Source organism: Hirundo rustica, chromosome 15 (assembly GCF_015227805.2).
Source record: "Hirundo rustica isolate bHirRus1 chromosome 15, bHirRus1.pri.v3, whole genome shotgun sequence".
NCBI lineage: Eukaryota > Metazoa > Chordata > Aves > Passeriformes > Hirundinidae > Hirundo > Hirundo rustica.
In genome coordinates, this window is record NC_053464.1 from 9,280,229 (window position 1) to 9,301,139 (window position 20,911).

General features: G+C 39.0%; 2 protein-coding genes across 10 annotated transcripts; both read left to right on the plus strand.

Annotated features, from left to right (window-relative positions):
- The first annotated feature begins 146 nt into the window (after window positions 1-146).
- On the plus strand, window positions 147-16,774 carry LOC120759913 (transmembrane protein 180-like). 9 transcript variants are annotated; one of them, XM_040079632.2, is made up of 8 exons: window positions 147-180; window positions 1,798-1,889; window positions 3,458-3,636; window positions 4,402-5,136; window positions 7,877-8,031; window positions 9,512-9,595; window positions 10,609-10,752; window positions 15,666-16,774. In XM_040079632.2, the coding sequence occupies exons 3-8, from the start codon at window positions 3,484-3,486 to the stop codon at window positions 15,796-15,798; spliced, it is 1,404 nt and encodes a 467-aa protein (XP_039935566.1). In that variant the 5' UTR covers window positions 147-180; window positions 1,798-1,889; window positions 3,458-3,483; the 3' UTR covers window positions 15,799-16,774. The 9 variants fall into 9 exon arrangements, with proteins under 9 accessions (XP_039935566.1, XP_058278567.1, XP_039935565.1 ...); XM_040079631.2 differs by having other exon boundaries at window positions 174-404; XM_040079630.2 differs by lacking the exon at window positions 147-180 and adding an exon at window positions 834-1,008.
- LOC120759807 (uncharacterized) lies at window positions 257-977 on the plus strand. Its single transcript, XM_040079432.1, is given in 3 exon segments — window positions 257-301; window positions 374-948; window positions 950-977. Coding segments are annotated over 3 exon segments (648 nt in total).
- Window positions 16,775-20,911: the final 4,137 nt, after the last annotated feature.

The following is a 20,911-nucleotide window of genomic DNA, read 5'->3' on the forward strand; positions in this document are numbered from 1 at the left end:
CAGCACCCTCGCCTCGCCTCGCCGGCGGACAGCCAATGGGAACCCGCCCGCCGCGCAGATCGAAAGGAGGATAAACCAATCACAAGGCGAATTCATATCAAGCAGCCAGTGAGAGCGAAGAGAGGGCGGGCCTGTGGCAGCCGCGCCCCGCCCCGCGGTGCGCAGCCTCCCGTAGAAGAGGTGGGTCGGTGCCTCTGGAAGGGGCGGTGGTCGCCGGCGCTCGGGGGCGTTGATGGCGGGGAGCGGCTGCTGAGGGATGTCGGCTGCGGCTTGCGGCGGAGCAGGGCTGGCACAGCCCGGAGTGGGATAGTGCGACTTGGCGTAGGGGAAGCCGGGGCTCGTAGTTGCCCCGCGTTGGGAGTGCTGAGGGAAGAGCGTGAGGAGGGACCCGGCGTGGCGTCCAGGTGCGGGCCGCCTCTCCGCCCGAGTGTGGGAGGGGAGTGCGGAGCGGGGAGCCTGCAGCCCGAAAAGGGCCGGCTCCATCCCCGCACCTCCGTCGAGCGGCCGCCGCTCGCCCCCGCCTCTTTTCCGCACAAAGCGGAGGGAGCCGCGTTTCCTGTCCGGGGACCTGCTGAGGAAAACGAGCGTAACTTCCCCGTTCTTAACAGACGAGTCCTTCCAAAGGTCCATTCCTGCGAGCTCCCCGATCCCCGCGCCTCCAGGAGCGCAGCCCCACAGCGCTCGCGGAGCGGGCACCGGCCTCTGTGGGCGCCCCCTGAGCGTTTCCCCTCAGTGCTGCCCCTCGGGAGCAGCAGCGCGTGTGTTCTGGCTTCCGTCTAAATGTGGTCAGTCACGCCAGAAGGATGAGGAAGATCCGTGTGTCCAACCAGTCTGTCAGGGCTGTGAGCATTGCACAGCGGTTTGGGACCCAGAACGGCAGAGCAGGAGGATATCAGCTAGCGTGCCTCAGGCAGCGTTTGCTATTATCTCTCGGAATCCACTTTTCTTCTTTAGAATCTTGCTCTAATTTCTTTTAACAGTTGTCATCCTGCTCTGGGAGAAACGCAGGTAATGTCACACTGCATCTCACTGGCCCGACCAGCCTGTTCTTTCTGCCTCTGAATATTAACACGGTTGTAACCACTAGAAATTTCTGAAACCGATTTGCCTTCTGTGAGTCACAAAATGTGCACCTGTGCTTTAACCTGCTCAATATAAAGGCTGACTATTAAGAAGAGGGAGGGGATGCTCATGCATGATTTCATTGTAGTGCTATTAAAGGGAACATCTGGGGAAGGAAGTGTGGTACCTCAACTTCTAATTGAACCTATTTCATGAACAAGGTGCAGGACCAGATGTACCAATTAGGGCAGAGTTGTGTCAGATCCTGCGTATTACAATTAGTCCTGGTACTAGAGGCCAGTTGGTGCATTGTTAGAAGATTTTTCTTGGAGAAATTTCAAATAGCTTTCAAATTTTCTGAAACTGAGGGGACCATTTTTTATTACTGTCAGAAGGTATCGAGTCAAACAATTTAGAAATGACTGCTGGTAATGTTAGTGTGAAGCACTTCTATTCTTGGTGCTTGTGGAATTTGAAAGAAACTCTCCCAGTTCTCCATTTTGAAGACCTGTGCAGGGAGCTTCAGGTAGAAAGAGAGGTGAAATGTCTACCTTTCCAAAAGCCCTAATATCCACTATATAAATAATTTCAGTAAGTATATTTGTGAAGGCTTGAAAAAGCAAATGTGACACTTGCTAATAACATACTCATTGTAATGACTATCATATCAAACTTGTTTTTTAAAAGAAACATTTCAATTGTACACCTTTTCAATAAGCTTTTTCTTCATTTTAGGTTTCTCAGTAAAAGATTGTGAAACCAAACTGGCTAAAAAAATGCAAAGTTTCATCCCCTGAAAATGGTATTGTCTTTACAGGTGTAGAAAAGTAAGTTTGAAGATACACATCATGGTCATTCTCAAATATTTAAAAAAATTAGTCATATTCTTAGAAATAAATTTGCTTTAATAAAATGAATCCTAGGGTTTCAGGTGTTTGTCAGCTTGATTTTTTTTTTCTTAACTTTAGAATGAATTTACGTGCTCTTTGCATCATGTTTCATATCGCAGCATCTTACATAGATATGCAAAAGTACATCCACGATTTATTTGCTCTTCAAGAGTTCATTTCCCATGTTTGGGGGATGGAGAAACTGCCTGTTCCATCTTCCCCCCTACCTGATTTGTGGCTTTTGTGTGGTCTTTGCCTGCTGATTCTGAAGTTCCTCCCTTCCTGCTCAGCCGCCTTGTAAACCACAGGAAGGCTGGAAACAGCCTTGGCTTTCATTTCCTGTTTCTTCCATGGTTATTTTTATGAGGAGTTCAGGGAGCTGCTCATGGAGCTGCTGATCAAGCAGATATGCAAACTAGGTGTTCTGATGGATATGTGAAAATTGCATTTAGGGTAAAATTGTTAATATGCAGAGGAGCAAAGTGTGAACTATTGACATAAAGCAGGTTGTAATGCTCTGCATAGTAAGGCTGAAATTTGAACTTGCGGTATCAATATTAATAGCAGACAGCTGCCTTCAAGAGATGTAAAAAATGAATAAAGCCTCAGTTAAAAACAGATACCTGGGAGTAATTATGTATTTGGCTTATAGAGTCAAGTATGGTCAGGGGCTACTTTAGGTAGCTATTAAACAGCTTTAAAAGGCAGAGGTTCCTCTTTTCATGGCATGGTTTACACCAAACATGCTAAGGTAATTGATGGAAAAGATCAGCATCTTAAAAATTTGTTGTCTGAATATCTGAATGATAGATGAAATAAATCTGTATTCTTGGGCTGAATCTCTGTTATTTGGGCATACCTAAAATGCTGTGTGTGCTACTTGCTACGTTTTATTTACGTGCAGTCTTCATACCATGACAATGTTAATTTAAAGGTGTTTTGTTTGAATTGTTTTATGGTTTATTAGGTGAAAAAATTGCTTCCATGACTTCTTAACAATTAGTATTTTAAAACAGAAGGGCAAAACTTGGTATTTGTTTTGAAAGAAATACATGCACACTGTATGGGACATTCATAGCATTGGAATACATAAGGAGTTGAGTCACTTCATTCCAACACAGTCCATAATTTTAAGAATATATAGCTAGCAAGAAAGATCTAAAATGTATGCAATTACTTTGAACTCTACACCAAGGTGAGTGTTTGCAATAGCAGGTTTTTAAATGCAGTCTATACATCAGTTAGGAAGGGTTTCTTTTAGATTTTTGTCTACTTGTTCTATTGACTTTTGAGTACTGATTGTACTTAGAAATGTCACCTAATAACTTATTATTTTGGGCTCTGTGTCATAACTCAGTAAAATGTGTTTCTGGTTTAAAAAAAAGAATGGGAAAATTTTCCTCCAATAATCCATTTCTGCACCTCTGAAACAAGCAAATCCCCCATGTTATTTTAATTTCAAAAATTATTCTACTAATTGTTGTAATTCTCTTTTGTACCTTGAGGAAGAAGAGAGCTGTACTCCTGGAAGATGAAGATTCTTTGGGGAATTCATGCTAATGCACTGGCATATTCCATGACTACCTTAGGTGCTGGAATGATGAACAGCATTTTTAATTTCTACTACGTTAAGCTTTTCCTAAACCGATACAAAATTTCAGAAAGCGCATTTCATGTAGCACAGGTACTGTACAATGGAATATTTTGATTACCATGTTGTGCTATGCGTCAGTGTTATTACGACAAAGTGATTCTTTTAATGACAGATTAATTTTGGAATCATTGCAATTAATTAACAGTAAATTATATTTAACTTTAGTTAATCCATAAGCAACGGAACTTACACATAAAGCCCACTGTTAACAGTCTATAGAGTAAAAATCTCCAGACTTAATTGCTGAAAAGATTTTTGTTTGATAGCTTGAAGTAATTTTTTAAACTGATCTTGCACCTCAGCTCCATAGATAAGTTTGACATTAGTGCTTTCCTATGAACTGTTTAAGTACTTAAATACTGCATTTATCCTGCAAGTCATTATCCATCTGAGTAACTCTTGTTGTAAATGGTCTCCTGAAAGTAATGGGCCTGCTCATGTTTTGAATTAACTTGCTGTGAGAATAATATCTGAGCTTTGCAGGATGAAAGCCCAGATATATAAGGTTTTGAAAGAGTGGAGTCTTTGAGATTTTTTTCACATGTGGTTGGTCACCTATCTACTTATTCATCTTATTTTTTCAAGATTTCTATAAACCTATGAATACTGGTAAGAATTTTAGAGTCTGTTTTGACCTGAGTAGCTTTTCTATGTATTTATTTCTCTGTAGCTTTCTCTGTATAGCTTTTCTCTCTATTTATTTCTGAATAGAGGTTTATTTTAAATAAATACGTTGCGTTTGTGCAACCTCTGCGGAAGAGCGACGGCAGTGACAAATTCCCTCCTCTGCGGCAGGTTGTGTTCATGATCTGGAATGCCATCAACGATCCCCTTTTCGGGTACATCCAGGACAACTCGCGGCTGAAGTGCTGCGCAAGGCGCCAGTTCTCGATTTTGTACGGAGCGCCTCTGTACGGCTTGGCCTTCCTGCTGCCCTGGTTCCCCTGGAGGCGCTACGAGGAGGGGGACTGGCTGAGCGGCCTGCACCTCATCATCGCGCTGTGCGCCTTCGACGGCCTGCTGACCTTCGTGCTGCTGGCGCAGTGCGCGCTCTTCGCCGAGAGCTCCCCCAGGCACGACAGCCGGCTCCGGCTCATCAAGTACAGCCAAGTGGCGACGTTAATCGGCTCCACGAGCGTTCTCTTTTGCGGGCTCGTATCGGATAATATGGAAAACTTCGCTTATTTTCAGGCTTTCACCGTTTTGATCGCGGCGCTGGCCACGGCTTGTATGTGTTGCACAGGTAAATACACCACAAGTCAATATGAGCACAGAGACATTCATACAGAGGATGCTAACGTGGAAAACGGTGATGGAGCTTTCTCCCTGGCCTCAGTAGTTTCATTGACGAAACAGATCGTGACAGAGAAGAACTTTCTGTGTTTTGTAACAATGAACTTCTTCCAAGTCTTCCACCTAGCCTTCTACAACAATTTTATGATGATCTTTGCGGATAATCTCATTCCTAAGGATGTCCTTTCGTCCTCAGTAAGAAGTATCATGTATGGAGCAGGTTTTATTTGTCCTCAGGTAGGCAGTCATACTTCTTTATTTGTAAATATGAAAACCTGGTCTTTTAGTAGGTCGCAGTACCCATTTAATGCTTGAAAAAATGATTTATTTGGCATAAGATATTGGCGAAAATGAGTATTAAATCTCACTGCCCAGTACTCTAGAAGAGGAAAGTACCTCTCTGCAGGCTGATCAAGTGTAAGAGGTAGAGAGAGCAGACAGTAGAATGTCTGTTTAAAACAACGTGAGAAATGAGTAGGCAAGGAATAAATGTTTTGTATCCTCCAGTTCTTAAAATACCTAAGCATCAAGGAATGAAAAACATGGCAAAGATCAAATGTTTCTAAAAGCAAAATCTCCAGAATTCTGAATGCTTTTTTGTTTTGCTTTCTAATACTGTGGATTAGAAATGAAAGACTAAGCTCTTCTTCAAGAAGTTTCTGAAATAAACTGCACAAAATACCAGAAAAAATTATAAACTATGAAAGGCATTGTTAAAATGTGGTATGTCAGTCATGGAAACCAAACAAAACTCTAAATAGCTGCTTTTGGAGAATAATACTTTCCCGTTTATTTTGTTGTTTGGTCTCTTGGTCAGCAGTATTTATGGGGAAGAGAGACATACTTTTAAGAGCCCAGTCAGGGATGAGAGGAGGAGTAATGAACTGAAAAGAGATAGACAACCCAAAAGAGTAATGTGTGAGAACAAGAAAAACAGCAAAAGTATATCCCACAAAATGTGACCATACTTTATTGCAGTAAATAAAAAATTCCTCTGTTCATTGCCTTCTAACTTTTTGCTCTACGTCTTTAAAACTTTTCTCTGTGTTTACTTGTTGGATGTTGAAAGTCAGGATACTCAAAATCATAGGTGCTGATGGTATTCAGGATTTTTTAAAATCAGGTTGTTATATTCATTAAATTGGAATGGGTTTTGATAAGTGATATTTATAAGAAGATAAATGAAAGTGCAACTGGAGTTAACAGCTCAATTTCAGTTCCTATTATGGCATTTGCATATAAAACATACAGACCCTGAACATACCTTCTGTTCCATAACTCCTTACTCTACAGTTTCAACTTTTGTCTTTATCACAGGTTTAATAGTTTTGAGGTTTTCCCCTGTACCTCAGACAGATCATGAACTTTGGAAATACATCAGAAGCTACAGAAGTTAGGAAAGCTTAAATAATTTTACACTTAATATATAGCAATCACTATCATCAATAAAATCAGTGTGACAGTGTGAAAAGAACAATCTTTCAGAAAACGCGTCTCTCTCTGCTCCCCAGAGACTCTTTGTCTCGAAGGTCACTGAACCGTAGAGGGTTTGCTGTGACCTTATTTTTCTCAGGTTTTTGTCCCTTTGAGCTCAAGATACAATAAGAGAACACTCTGATGGCAATGTCCTGAACTTCACTTACTGGAAAAACACCCGACCCTTGTAAAATAAAGCTCCTTTTTATGAACTCTGCTTCAGTGACCTCTTCTAAACTAGAATTCAGCTTCTGACTTAGGTTCCTTCTGGTAGTGGATGTGAGGAATACAACCTGCCTACAAGGAAAACGTTGCTGTAACATAGACAAACAACTTGGAGTTTGCATCATTGTTAGTATTTTCCTTACAAACACACAGTCTTGGAGACGTGCAAGTAGTGAGGAATTTTCTAAGTCATAAGTACTTCCTGAGACAGGGTTATTTTGCAATTACAGGGAGACAGGAACATGGTGTTTACCATAGCAGACATTACATGATCCCTTCGTGTTTCTAGTGCAGGCACTTTTCAGCAAAATCCCTGAAAACAGCCAGGGGGAGGAGTATGTTTTAAATTTCTTACAACTTTCCAGATTTTTTTACCTCCGTGATCAAGTAGAAATCTTAAGCTTTTTTACAATAGCATTTGCCATGGTAATCTTTGTCCGACCGTAGCATCCTGGTTTTGTTTGTTATGTTAAAGCAGTTCAGTGTGGGAACAATTGTACAAGGAAAATTCTTTCCTGTTCTTCATCTGAATATTACACAGTTCATCTCTGTAACACATAAGAAAGGAGAAAATGTGGATCTTTATACAGTTTGTATATTTGTGACAGAGATGAGGACCATGTACTTGTAGATGGTGACAAAGGCCCATATAATAAAAAGAACATAATTCATTACAGAATGCCCTGTTGAAAGAGAAAACTGAGGAACAATGCAGAACAACTTAAATTTTGTTTATACCATAATCAGCACTTGATATCAGTTTCATGAGTTAGCCACTCAGTAGAGTCTCAGAATTGAGAACAGCTTGATTTCTATAAATGTCAGTGGAAATAGTAATATTAATGAAAAAGCAATTACTGAAAATATATCTCAGCTGCAGTTGAATGGTAAGATGCTTGATTTACAGTTATCATACTGCAAAGCTAACGCTTTAAGGGATATCAAAAGTAAAGATCATGAGCATTAGGCAATAGGCATTGTGGGAAACAGTGTTTCCCTCAGGATATAGCAGTTCTCAGTGGCTATTTTTTGAGTAAAAGGAGGCTGTACCTAGTAGAGGTAGCATAGAATGAGCCAGTAGAGGGTTGTCTTTGTTCAATTTCTTTTTTTTTTTTTTTTTTTTTAAATTTTGTTGAACTTCTTAGACAGGGTCGTTGTTTGGGGGTTTTTTCTTCAAAGGATATTAATTATGTCAGGTGTGTGTTTTATAGCTCTCCTATGCTGTGACACTGTACTGTATCTTTTCATCCAATATGTGTATGTATTATCTTTTCAGTGCCTTGTTCTTCTCAGTCATGCTTTGTTGAAGAAGTTTGGTTATTACAGAATCATCTTGTTTTCCTTTTACTATGAAGGAGTAGCTGCTGCTGTCATGTGTCTTCTAGGGCAAGAACACTATTATCTGCTGGCATTTTATGTCACAACAAACATGTAAGTAAATCCACTCCCCTTATCATAAACACAACTGAAATACTTCTAACAGAGCAGACACTTGATTTTATTACCGTGAAGATTTTGCCTCTGCTTTCATGGTTTTCATTCCATTTCATTATCAGAAAAGTTGAAACTCCAATTACAGCTTTTTTTTTTTTCTTCAGCTTTCATTTTATTCTCTTCCAGCTTTTAATTTCTACTTGAAATAATAAAAAAAATTATCTCTATATATAGATATATATATAGCCTAAAATGCAAACGGTTTGCAGGCGCATGCCTCCAGTCACTTTAACCTGAGATGGAAGGGAAGGAGAATCTCATGTTTTCCATAGATATGGAAGAGCTCAGCAGAGGAACTCCCCAGGGAGTGTTTACTCAGAGAGCTCAGACATCACCCTGTACTGCAGGAACGCTTGTGTGCTGCTCTGCAGGCAGGTACTGGGTGACTCAGTGTCTGGGGGTGAGCAGCGCTGAGGCCCATTTCCACTGTGCTCAGTGCTAAGATGCCAAGCAGTAGTATTTTTACAGAAGTGTATAATGATACTTGGAAAACCTTATTTCCAGATAAAGAGCTGTTTGTATCAGAATATCGTTACAGCAGATTGCTTTTGTTTCTTCATGTTTTCTTTCATTGTTGTTTTTCTACATGTTCTTTCCTGCCCTCCTTTTCTTTGTCTTTATCTCCCCACCCTGTTTTCATTCTTATTTTCAGTATTGCAGTCATGGGCTACTCTAACACTGAATTGTGTGAACAGTAAATTGAATTTCGTTATCTTCATGTTTTAAATGATGAAGATGTGTTTTGATTTCTCCAAGAAAAAATTCTGAGGTACCTAAAGACTGTGTGTTTAAAGTGCTAGTTGTTCAGAGTACCTTGTTAGTAAAAGCTCATTGCACCCAAAATTTAATAAGACACAGAAATTGTAAGATTTGGGTTTGTTTCATTTAGCTATTTGTTAAGAATCAGAATTTGTATGTGTGTGTTTAATTGCATATCTATATACATTTATATACACTGTAAATGCATATATAGTAATGCATGTAAACTATTCTTTCTATTCTGATTCTTCCACTCTGAAGTTTATCTTCCACATGGTCATGTCTTTTCTAGATTTCAGGAGCAAATTTTCAGTTTCCCCTTTTTCTGAGGTGTTTCTTTTCTCCTGATCATTTTAAATGACATTTACTGATAATGTACATTTATTGCCGAAGTATTCTTGACCTTTTACACCAATGTCCAGCAAAAAAAAAGAAGAAAACTCCCCACTTTTAGGTTTGCCTATTGATTTTTAATTCTCAGCTAAGAACAGATCTGGTAATGCTTTCAGATAGATCACCATGTTTTAAAGAACATCTCAGCTTTGTGTGTTTGCTGCATTGTCAGTGTTGGTGTGTTTGTGCTGAAATGTCAGTTACAATTTCATTGTAAAGTGAATACAAGAGCTATGAACATCTTCAATATTTTGTTTTTCTTTAGGGTAATTGTGCAAGCTTCATTTAGCTTGTTCAATTTGCCTTTGGCAGATATTGTTGATGCAGATTTAATAAAGCACAAGAGGAGGTATGTCAGTCATTATAGTTTTCTTGCTGTTTGCCTTGTTACTCTTTGGTAATAAATTATGTTAAAGTAAGGACAGTAAATGGTCTGGAATCCTTGAGAGAGAAGTACTTTTTCTGTGTAACTTAGCATAAGTGAAGATCAGAACTTGGGTAAAGTTTCCTGCAGTTACTTCATTAGAGTCATTTAAACAGACTATGAGGTCATTTCTCTTTTTTCTTATGGTGTAATGGAAACCAAGTCCTTCCATTTTTTGTGGCTTTATTTTTGTCAGCGTCAATTGAATTACTTTGTAACCAGATACGTGTATAATCATGTGTGGAATTTTCAGAATAAGGCATTTTCAAGTTGGAAAATGTATTAAGAAAGCTTTGTCTGTGCTAGGTAAAGTGCAGATTTCAAAGTCTAACTGGTTCCTTTATCTCCCTGAAATAAAAGTGATAAAACCTGCTGCAGAATAGCATATTGCAACTCACTGATCTTTTGGATTTCTGTCAAAGTGCACATAACTTCCTGTTGGTTCCATCAATTGTTATGTAAGTGTAGATTCAATCCTGTTAAAGAACTTGCCCCTCAAAGACAAGATCTGTTGCCTTCATGAGGAAAAAATTGCCTAATTTTCCTGGCCTATGCATGCAAAATCTTCAGTTGTAATTAATTCTCCATGCATGGTTCAGGCTAATTTAACTTCAATAATTACTCAAAGTGCACAATGTTGAATTAAGTACAAGTCACTTCAGAATTGGGGCCTACCTGTGTTTATGTATATGTGTGTGTATGTATATTTTTATATATAAACATGCACACACCCTGCAGAGGTTTGTAACCTTTAATTTCCAAATAAATTTCAATTTCATTAGAGTAGATCTGTTCGCTATAATATGTGAAGCAGATAAATACAAGGATCATGATATTTAGCATTTGTATATTAACATGATTCCAAGCTTTTTAAAATCACAATTGTAATTGAAAGTTTGTGTTGTGCATTAATTTGTTTTTTTCCCCAAATATTTTAGATTACCACTTTCCTCTATGGTTTTTGGTACCAATGCTTTATTTACCAAGCCTGCCCAATCTTTGGCTCCAATGGTTGTGGTTACAATACTAAATCATTATGGATATTATAACCTGAATAATGTACCTGGTCATCCTGATATAAGGTGAGTTCAAAAGAGATACTTTAAATCTTAGGAAATAACATTAAATACGCCCGTAATCTAAAAAGCAAATTGATTAGCAATTAGTTTGCATCAACTGCGCTTCAAAAACATAAACACTTTGAAAATACTTATCAGTTGGTTTTTGTCTGTGGAGAAGTACAAATGTTTTTTTAAAGAGTAAATCATTTATTAAACAATATACATCAGAATAGCTACCTAATTTTGAAAAGCAAAGATACCTTTCATCCCCTGGCTTTTTGCAAAAATAGAAAAAAATGTTTGAGATCACCTAATAGCTCTTTCTAAGATACATGTTGTCCTGGCTTCTGCATTTTGTTTACCTCATAAACCTACTACCTTGAATATATAAATATATATCTATAAATATGTAAATATATAATGTTAAGCAGATCAATTTTTTTGTTTGAGAGAAGGCAGTATAATGACTGGAGGGAGGGAATTTGCCTCGAGTAGGAATGTGTAATTTTGGCTCCTATGCTCTTTACCATTCTAATGCTAATGATTCTATTGCAGTCCCTAGAGACCTTAATACAGCATAAAGCTGTGGTTGCTGGTTAGTTGGACATGTGTGGGCTTTTATAAAAATAAATTAACAGGGAATAACCACACTGAAAAGGTCACAGGCTGTATTTATGACCATCAAGAGGAAGTGGCAACATAAGGAATAACTGAAGTCAGGGCTAAATGGAAAAATCAGTCCTGATTAGGTTTTACTTGAGGGAACAGCATGAATATCCTGAGAGCTACATAGCTCTCCTAAATATTTAGTAAAAACCTAAAGAAAGAGATGAACACAGTTTTATATGAACTTTTTTTGAAGAGAGGTCTGGTTATGCGTCACCTGAGGTTAGGAGAACATTCCATATTTGAGGAATTTTCTAAAAAAAATGTATGAGGACAAGCATGACATAAAAGAACAACAGGTGGTCTTCAGAAATGCATCCAGACAGAAGCAAAGGCAGCTTAAGTTTGAGGCTGTGTGTGAGAACAGCTTATTTTAATGCATTCTGTAGATAGCCAGTGAGATGATGTGAAGAGGACATGAACCTCATTATGTCAAATATGATGAGTGATTTTTGCAGAACAGTGGTAAGTTGAACTGGATGTGGGTATGAGAGGGCTGAATATATTCATCTTGATGATTCAGAGAAATTCAGATTTGAAACATAAAAGCTGCAGTTCTGATCCCTTTCAATCAGAGAAACGATCCCTTTGTGGAAGGATTTCAAATCACAGTAGTTATAAATCTTTCTTGCCTGGTAAATATCCCCTGGACTATAGCAACAATAAATTTATTTTATAGAGAGTTGAAATACTTGGAATGCTCCATCTATAAAACCTGTGTTTTCACTTGAGTCATGCTGAAATTTTATTTATTTCACTTGGGCCAGGAACAGCATAAAATATACAAAGCTGAGATTAAAGAATCAGAGCACCTGAAATATATATTTCTCTTGCCCATCCTTTCAAAAAAGATTTCTTAAATATGAGGCAGTTTGCCTGTGTTTGCTGTATGTGCAGTGTGGGAATGGGTTTTCCTTTGCTTGCAAATGGAGTACAGGGTTGATACACAACCCATAAAGACCAGAAAACTCAAAAGTTGTTTCTGGGGAGTCAGTTTGCCCTTGGCAATGTAGTCAGACCATTGGCTGAGCTAAAATTACTTACATATATTAAAAACCCATTGGCTGATCTCGTATTTCAGCCATAGGCAGACAGTTAAAATGCACTTGCCTCAGTACAAAGTTGTTTGAGGACAAACAGAAACTAAATACAAGAGATTGTTTAAAATATGCTCAAACTGTTTTTTTTGGGGGGAAAAAAAAAGGCATTTCACACATGTGAATTACATAAAATGAAGTATTATGACCCATGCCAGTACAATGTCAGTTCTGTCCTTCCTCCTTCTCCAAAGCTGACAATATCTGTTAAGTGTTTTGGAAAGCATTTGCTTTATTAAGTGTATTGTGAATTGTGAAGATAGTACAGAGGACCCTTACTCTGCGTTAACAAAATGTTTGGGCCCTGAATAAATATGTCTGAAGAGTTTCCAGCAATGTTTTTTACTGGGCCAAGGCAGAATATAAAGTCTATATGCCATTTGCTGCATTCTGAATTATTTTTAATAATTTATTTTACTAATAATTATTACTCTGTCCTGACCTGAGAGTTAAACTGTAGCAACAGTGATGGAGCTGCTAATCCTGGAAACCTCCAGGCACAGTAAGGACAATAAAATCATCAGTAAAAGCCAGCATGACTCCACCAAGGGGAAGTGATGCTTGACCAACCTGATAAACTTCTGCAGCTAAATGACTTGCCTGGTGGGCAGGAGAAATCAGGGATATTGCCTGCCTGGGCTGCATTCCTGGTGCCCAGGATGATGGGGCAGGATGGACCCTCAGGAATTTTGGGGATGACACAAAGCTGGGGCTGTGGCAGGTGCACTGAGGGTCACACTGCCATCGGGGGATCTCAGCAGGATGGAGAAATGGGCTGGAATGGTACCTGGGGCTGCGTTAGACAGAGTCCTGCCAGCAGGGCAAAGGTGATCCTTCCCCTCTGCTCACACATTGTGCCACATCCTTAGGAAATGTGCTCGCTACACAGAAATTAAGCACTTTCTCATGGAAAGTGGTCTTTAATATCCTTAACATTTGAGCAGTACTTTGTTGAATGGAGTGTCCTGATTTTTCCTTTCTTCCATCATCATAGCAAAGCAGCACGTGCCCTGTATGGCTTGAGATGCCTTTTGCTCTTGTTTGGGTTTGGGTTTTTTTTTTTTCCCTTTGCTACAGATAAGATGCCTAGTTTAAAACCTCCCTCTTCTGGAGAGCCACTGCAACTACCACCCGCTTCTCTTGAGAGTGCTTCTCAAATTTGTTCTTCGGAATAAAGTTATTTGGCAGCAGCTCTTCATTATTTATTGAAGGCACTTTAAACTGTTAATGCTTTCATATTGAATTACTGAACTACCTGACATTCTGTTCAGAGTGATTTTAGGGCTCTTTAGGGAAACATTGTATGCTTTATTCCTGTGTGTGCAAGAAAAAAGGTAGATGTGGAAAGTTACTTGTTCAGCTGTAATTGTGATAAAATTCAAGCTCTGCTTGTGATTTATCCCAGTCCCTTAATGAAATATTTTCCCGTTTTGTGAACTACAGATCTTGTTTCATAATTCCTGCAATAACTTAAGGTTTTACAGTACAATAGGTAATACTATTTTCTTAACTCAGCATCATTCCAGTGAAACCAAATCAGGATTGCACAGTGTGAGTGATTTTGCAGATGTTCTTTGTGTAAAGATAGAATAAGGTTAGTACTGAAAACTGAATCCTCTTTAGTGTGCAGAACAAGCCCCAACATCCTGTTAGCTGTGTCTGAGTCCCGTTCTCATGGTGTGGTGGTTAAACGCTGTGCCTGTGGGCTCCCTGCTGGCTCTGCTCCTGCAGTCCCTGGGGGCAGTTGTGCCAGGGCTCTGCGTGCCCCTGTAGGTGCGCTGGAAATGCCTTTGGGTAGAAGCCAGTAAACAACTCCAAGTGGTAAACTCTTGTCACTGCCAATAAACATTGGCTATGGACCAGTGGCCTGCTAGCAAACACTTCCAGTCAGAAATGCAATTGCCCAAGTGATTAAGTGATTCACTTGTGAGCCTGTGGGCTTTTGTTTTCTTATGTAGCATTAGCATGTACATGACTTGAGATAAACTGTGCGCATTTATGGGCCTGTGTCTGTACTGAGGACAGAATCCGGCCTTTGTTGGAGGTTGCAAACATTTCTTTCTGTTAAACCGAGTGAGACGTGAGTTGATTCTTTCACGATTCAGAGGTGCTCTTAGGTTTTATTCAAAAATCTGCTCAAAGTTTGGGGTATTTTTCACAGATTCCAGGTTTTTTGGAACGTGTCCATGGCTGTTCTCAGTCTTTTATCTCATCCCTGAATGCTAAGGAAAAAATTAGAAAGGAACATAAACTGCCTCATGGAGAGAAAGTTCACTTAGGGGCTGTTTCTCAGCTTGAGTTGACTTTCCTGATATTTAAGTAATTAGAATCCCATAATTAACAGAATGCAAGTTGATAATGATTCCAGCTACTAGATGAATGCCAAAATGCATGCTTTGAGCTGTCAGAAACCATACTGCTCATAAAAAGAAGCTCATTTAATTCCTGTATTTTCTTTCTTCATTCATATTTGCTGATGCTTTTATTTATTTTTCATTAGAGAAGATTTAGATGAGGAAATGCCATGCATTCATTTGAAAAAAACGAAAGCTAGTGTTAATTTCACATGTATTCTTTCTATGGCTTATATTATCTTGTAATCATTTATTTTAAAACCAAATGAAATAAGGCCTGATACTTCAAACAGCCCTTGAAACCACACCTGAATTTTGTGCAGTTATCATAATATCTATCTAGCACTCAGCACCTAAAACAACATGCTTTGTGGATAGTTAGTAGCACAGATTTCAACTCAAATAAATTCATTTCATGTTCAAATGTTTGCTTCCATTTTCTACTTTCCTTTCTCGTCCAAATTTTTCAATCTTACTAAAGCTTTTTGGATGCTCTGTTCTATAATTGGATGAAATTTGCTTAAATTGATTCCTATATTACATAATCAGGAAAGGATTGAACAGGATTTCCTAGGTGGTATTAAAATTAACTCTTTGTGTGCTAAGTGTCTGAATTCCTCCCAGCTAGAGAAAACAATATATGATACATATCTGTATGTAGAATTAGAAAATACACAAGATATTTCTATTTCTTTTTACTTAAAATTGACTGTACAGCAGCATGGCTATGTGTTTATAATGGGAACCCCTTAAAAATAACTTGTTTAGTGACCATGGAAGTTAATCATATTGAAAGCTGTGTTCTCCCTTGTTCCAGCAGGTCGTTTTTAGATCTCCATGATGCCATGTTCTACCTCGTCTGCCTGGTTCCCCTCTGCATTGCAGTCCTACAGATCCTGACCTGGACTCCATTTTCCATCCAGAACAGCCACCTGGCAGCTCCACAGTAAATATGGAACCAGTGCTCAGTGCATCTCCTGCTGAACCACAAGGGAGTTCAGTAAGTTGTTCATGGGAGAAAGCAAAATTGCAAGATGAAACACAGTTTGAGCTGTTTCAGTAAAGTTGAATTTTCAGTCTGTGTAGACTGTGAATCCCATTCAGCCTTAATGCTGAGCCTACACTAGTTTTTTTTCCTAGTTCAGTTGCTTTCTGTTAAGGGATGATATCCTTAATTACTTTATTTAAAGTAATTTCTAGTGTATAATGATTCCTGTTAACTCATTGGAAGAAAGGATATGGCAGATCAGGGAAAGGGACCCCAACCCTGGAATTCAAGGGAACTGTATTTTCTGAAGCTTACTGGTGCATTAATTTTGCCATACTGATAAAATGGCAGATCTCTGAAGTTAATCTGGAAGATCCCAGTGGACATCCCTCGTGGATGGCAGGGAGATGAGAAAGGTTTAGATGGTGTCTAGCTGCCCAGTATCAAGACAAATCTGACAGCTACCACAGGAAGAGCCAAGAGTAATTAACTACTCCATGAAAGTGTGTCAGGCTAAAGAAGAAAAGGATTCAGGTGCTGTTCAGTACAATATGGAAAAAGCTCCCTAAGTCCTCACTGGCTTTCCAGATCTCTGGTTGGTGGAAGGTCAGTGCAGTTTTCTGGCTTTAAATGGGAAAATAATTTTGAAGGTATCCTACAGTTGGTGCTTTTTACAGAATGTCATTGTGGCAAGGACAGCATTGGTCTGTGGATGCAGGGTTCAGCTCTTGGACAGATGTGAGCACACACAGTTACTAAACCAAGCTCTACCTGTTCACTGGTGTTATGTTGGCAAACTTCTTTGTTGTGTGACAATGTAAGTCAATTTCTGAATCATCAAGTTAAAGTTAGTTAATTTCTGATTGATTCTTATCAGTTAAGATTTTAAATGAGTCCTGTGATTTTTATAAAATAAAGGGGTTTTGACAACATTTCAGAAACATTGAGTTCTCTCTTCATTTCACATGTTGTAATGATAAGACACATTGGCATGTTTACAGTACTCCCATTTAGTCAATATTATTCTTCCTCCAGTATATCCACGGTGGAATTGTGCAGTGATAAATACCTTTAGCATAATACAATCACTGCATTTTTGTATTTTGTTAAGCCTGGGCAAACACAGTTTTAGTAGCACCTTTCTTTGGGAATGCCACTTGAAAGTACAAGGGCACTGTGTGGATCCCAGGTTTAAAAGGCTGAGCCAGCCAGATTTTCAAGGCTCTACACTTACTTGTAACACTACATTTAATGGCAGGTAACTTGGAAAAGAAAGGAGTGTAAGAAATGGCTCTGCATTTTGGTGGACGTCACCATAATTGAATGAAGAAGTTTGAGATCTGAAGTAGCAGAGTTGAAAAAAACATTCATTTTGCCTCGGCTTTTACATTTGCAGAGTAGAAATAACATCATTTCCTTGCCTTTTTTGAAGTGTGAACTGCTTTCAAGGCGATGAATGAAAAAGCGGGAGATCATAATTAAATATTTAGAAATCCAAATGAATCCTTTGATAGGAATATGAAGATTTATGTTAAAATGTAAGAAGCCAGAGATGTGGTGAAATTTGAAGCTGCCTTATCTGTTTTTTATCTGTCTTGTCAGAGACACTGTTGCCCATTTGCGTTGTGCATACTAACAGCATTATGTGCACAATACAGCATCACTTGCATAAATACTCTGTGGATAGGTAAATGCAAATACCAGAGCAGACACAGCCTGTGTGAATTAGAAAAAATCTCCTGCATTGTATGCATATATTTCATGTCGGAAAGGCAGGAACAGAAGTTGAAGGAATTTAAGTTAATATAATCTTTGTTTCATTATATGAAAATCTCTGACAGTTCCTTAAAATGACAATAACGTAAAACAGTCTCTTTTATCTTCACTCTTTCTGTATTTCCCAAATTTCCCATGTTTATCCTATCCTCATAGAATATATATTTTAACATATACAATAAAATAATGTTATTGTACCACAAATAGGGTTTGTTAGGTGACTGTGTTCACTATTTCTAATACTTAGTTATTAGAATATAGTGTACAACTGGAAGAGTACTGTGCTATACAACAACAAATCTACTAAGTGGTTTTAAGAGTCAAAATTACATCAAGAATTCTTTGAAATCATCAGAATTACTTTTTCTGGAAAATGTCTGGTAATGGTAAAGTTACCATTAATTGTCTGAAATAAAAAAGGAGTAAGGAGTGATACGACTCAATGCACTGTTTGAATAGGCTCTCCAATCTGCTGCATCTGTGAATTCCTACAGGAAAAGTACATAATCAAAGATTTCTGAACAAGACAGCCTGAAGATAGGAGACATTAACTGTAGAATAAACCCGTTTAGAAAAAAAATTAATCTGAGAAATACAATTAAAATTATTTATTATATAAAATACGAATAATTTTCCAAATTTATTATGCACTATTTTCCCATTTGTGTCCTATTTCCCTTGTTATAAGGGCAGGAGAAATGTCTTTTAGAGCATCAATAGTCAATCCCAAAGAGGACTGGAAGAGTGCTTTAAATTTGGGTGGTGGTCTTCCTACAGGAGTAGAAGGTTGACACTGTGCTCTGACTGACATTGCTTATTCTCCATTTCTCTGTCACCCACTAAACCTTGTTATCTTCTGCTAAAGCTACACGATTGGTTTTGGCTGTGAATCAAGTAAAGGATGATCAAAGGCAAAAGTTCAGTGTCTTGCAACAGCTGGTTTCCCTGCTTTCTCTCCTTATTAGCCAACAGTATCTGAGCTTGAACTCACACTGCTGGAAAAATGCCGCAATTTAATCTTGATAATTTAAGAGTGTCTGAAATAGTCTCACAAGTGATAAAGAGGCTATAAGTGTGTGTAGTATAAAATATGAAATGCTGTGGTAAGCTCAGAGGAGGAGAAATGTGATGCTTGAATCCCATTCTTAGAGTTTCTCTATAAATTCTGATAAGATGGAACTTAATAACTGAATGAATTTTATTTATTAAAAATCAATAAGCAGAAGTGTCTGCTAGGCTTAAAAGGATGTTGTCCAATAGACACTAAAGAATGTTAATATAATATAGCAGTAATATAATATATGGTCAGTGATAGAGTGAAAATATTGAATAAATGACAACAAAGCATATTTAATTTTAAGTGAGGAAAAATGATGTTTTGTGGAGCTTACAGGCCCACATCTGTTCTGGTCTTGTACAAAACGACCATCCCAGTCTCCCGCTGCCCTGCCTGTGGAAGTGCTCAGTAATTCATGGATGTACTGTGTTGACATGGCTGGTAGGAATGTTTATGTTTAAATACAGTTCCACAGACTAATGGGTTCTGTCAGGAAAGACAAGCAGGAAGGGGAAGGAAAACTTCAGATAAGCCACATCTCCACAAGTATTTTTAGGCACTTCCTTGCATAATTAAACCAGCTCAGGGGAAAGGCTCAGGAGTACATGCAGGCAAAAGAATTCCACACACAATTGAGAGTGGGGGGAGTTACCCTGAAGGTCTGGACAGACCCACAACTGGGCTTTCTGGGTTACCTCTGGGGGACAGGATTTTAGAATTATAGATATCTGTGTTTACCTTAAAGACCTTTTTCTGGTAATCTCTTTCTTGCTAATGTTTAAATAATAGAAGGGAAAGTTATTTTATCGCTGCATTTTATTGGGAAAATTGAGGATTGACAGTGTAGACTGTACAAGGCTGTGCAGCCAGCTCCAGCAGCCAGGCTCCACAAAGCAACAAGGGCTGTGTTAAACCCTTTGGTTGTGTTTGGGACCTTTTAGGCTCCAGGGATTCAATTGATTATAGAAAATTTCTATCAAGACAAAGGGAAAAAAAAATACTCTCCAAATAGTGGAGCAGAAAAAAAAAAGTGATTCCACTATTTCTGGAAATAATTGAATGACAAAGGTTACTTAGACCACAAATGATTTGCTGAGATTGTCCAGCAGTTGGTTACAACTCCAACAGCTTATATGCAAATGACTATACATTTATTACCTAAATATGCATGAATAGTGAGTTCTTTATGGCTTGTCAAGAGAAAAATATGCTGAGTACACAACTACTGCATCAGAATATTAATGACAAATGTAACACTGGGTAGGAATTTTGAAAAATTCCGTTGAAGCTCACCCAAGTTGTATGCTAACAATGCAAAGACAAAAGCTAGCGAATTTCTTAATTTATTTGGTATGCAATCAATTATCTGTGTTTTTTATGTGATAAAACCCAAGATATGTTTCCCTGTGAACTGTTAACATGTAACTAACCTGAAGCAATTTTATTTACTGGTTTATAGTATTGTGAGCAGATGTCTGTTTAAAAAGCAGCAAATTTAGCTTTTGTCATTTTGGATTTTGATTACAAAGTTGTTTTATTCCTGGAGGGAAAAAATAAACTAGTCTGTCTTTACAAATAAGAACAGGATGGAAAGGAGAGTCATAGTCCAAAGCCAAGTGAAAATAGACCAAAAAGGCATTCTAGCCCATCTAGCTATTGGAGACAAAAAGAAAACAAGGGAAAAAAAGCAATCTTCAGTGGAAAACTGTCTAAAGCTCTCAAGTCAAAAACTTTCCTCAAGGGGGTTAAACATCAGTGAAAATGAACTGAACACAAAAAGTCTTCTGGCAATATTCTGTTGTTGCTCTGGTTTTGCTGATTTCTCAGGATAAGCAAGGTTGGATGTGATCCGTGCTTGATCAGAGGAGATTCCGGGTAAAAGCCAGGATCCCAGAGGGGTTTGGATTCCAGTGTCACCCTCACCAGGAAATGAATGGACCCAGCCATCAAATGTGCTCGGAAGGAAAGGCCGCGCTCGCAGTTTGTATACAATTGTTTACAAACAATTGCTGCTCCCGCCCTCACCCCGCGCGCGGGTGACAGGGCGGCGCCGAGCACGTGCCCGAGGCGGCCGCCGCCCGCCCGCCTCTGCCGGCGGTGCCCGGGGCGGGGACGAAGGAGGAGCCCGGCCGAGGGGCCCGGCCGAGCCTTCGCCAGCCCGCCCTGCTCTGCCCTGCCCGGGCCGGCCCCGCTGCGGTTCGAAGGCAGCGCGGCCGCGCCCGGCCATTGGCGAGGGAGAGGG

Coding starts and splice junctions, on each gene's coding strand:
- LOC120759913 (XM_040079632.2), top strand. CDS start 3,484: ATGAAGATTCTTTGGGGAATTCATGCTAATGCACTGGCATATTCCATG. Junction 8,032..9,511: donor TTTTATGTCACAACAAACAT/GTAAGTAAATCC, acceptor GTTTTTCTTTAG/GGTAATTGTGCAAGCTTCAT. Junction 9,596..10,608: donor TTAATAAAGCACAAGAGGAG/GTATGTCAGTCA, acceptor CAAATATTTTAG/ATTACCACTTTCCTCTATGG.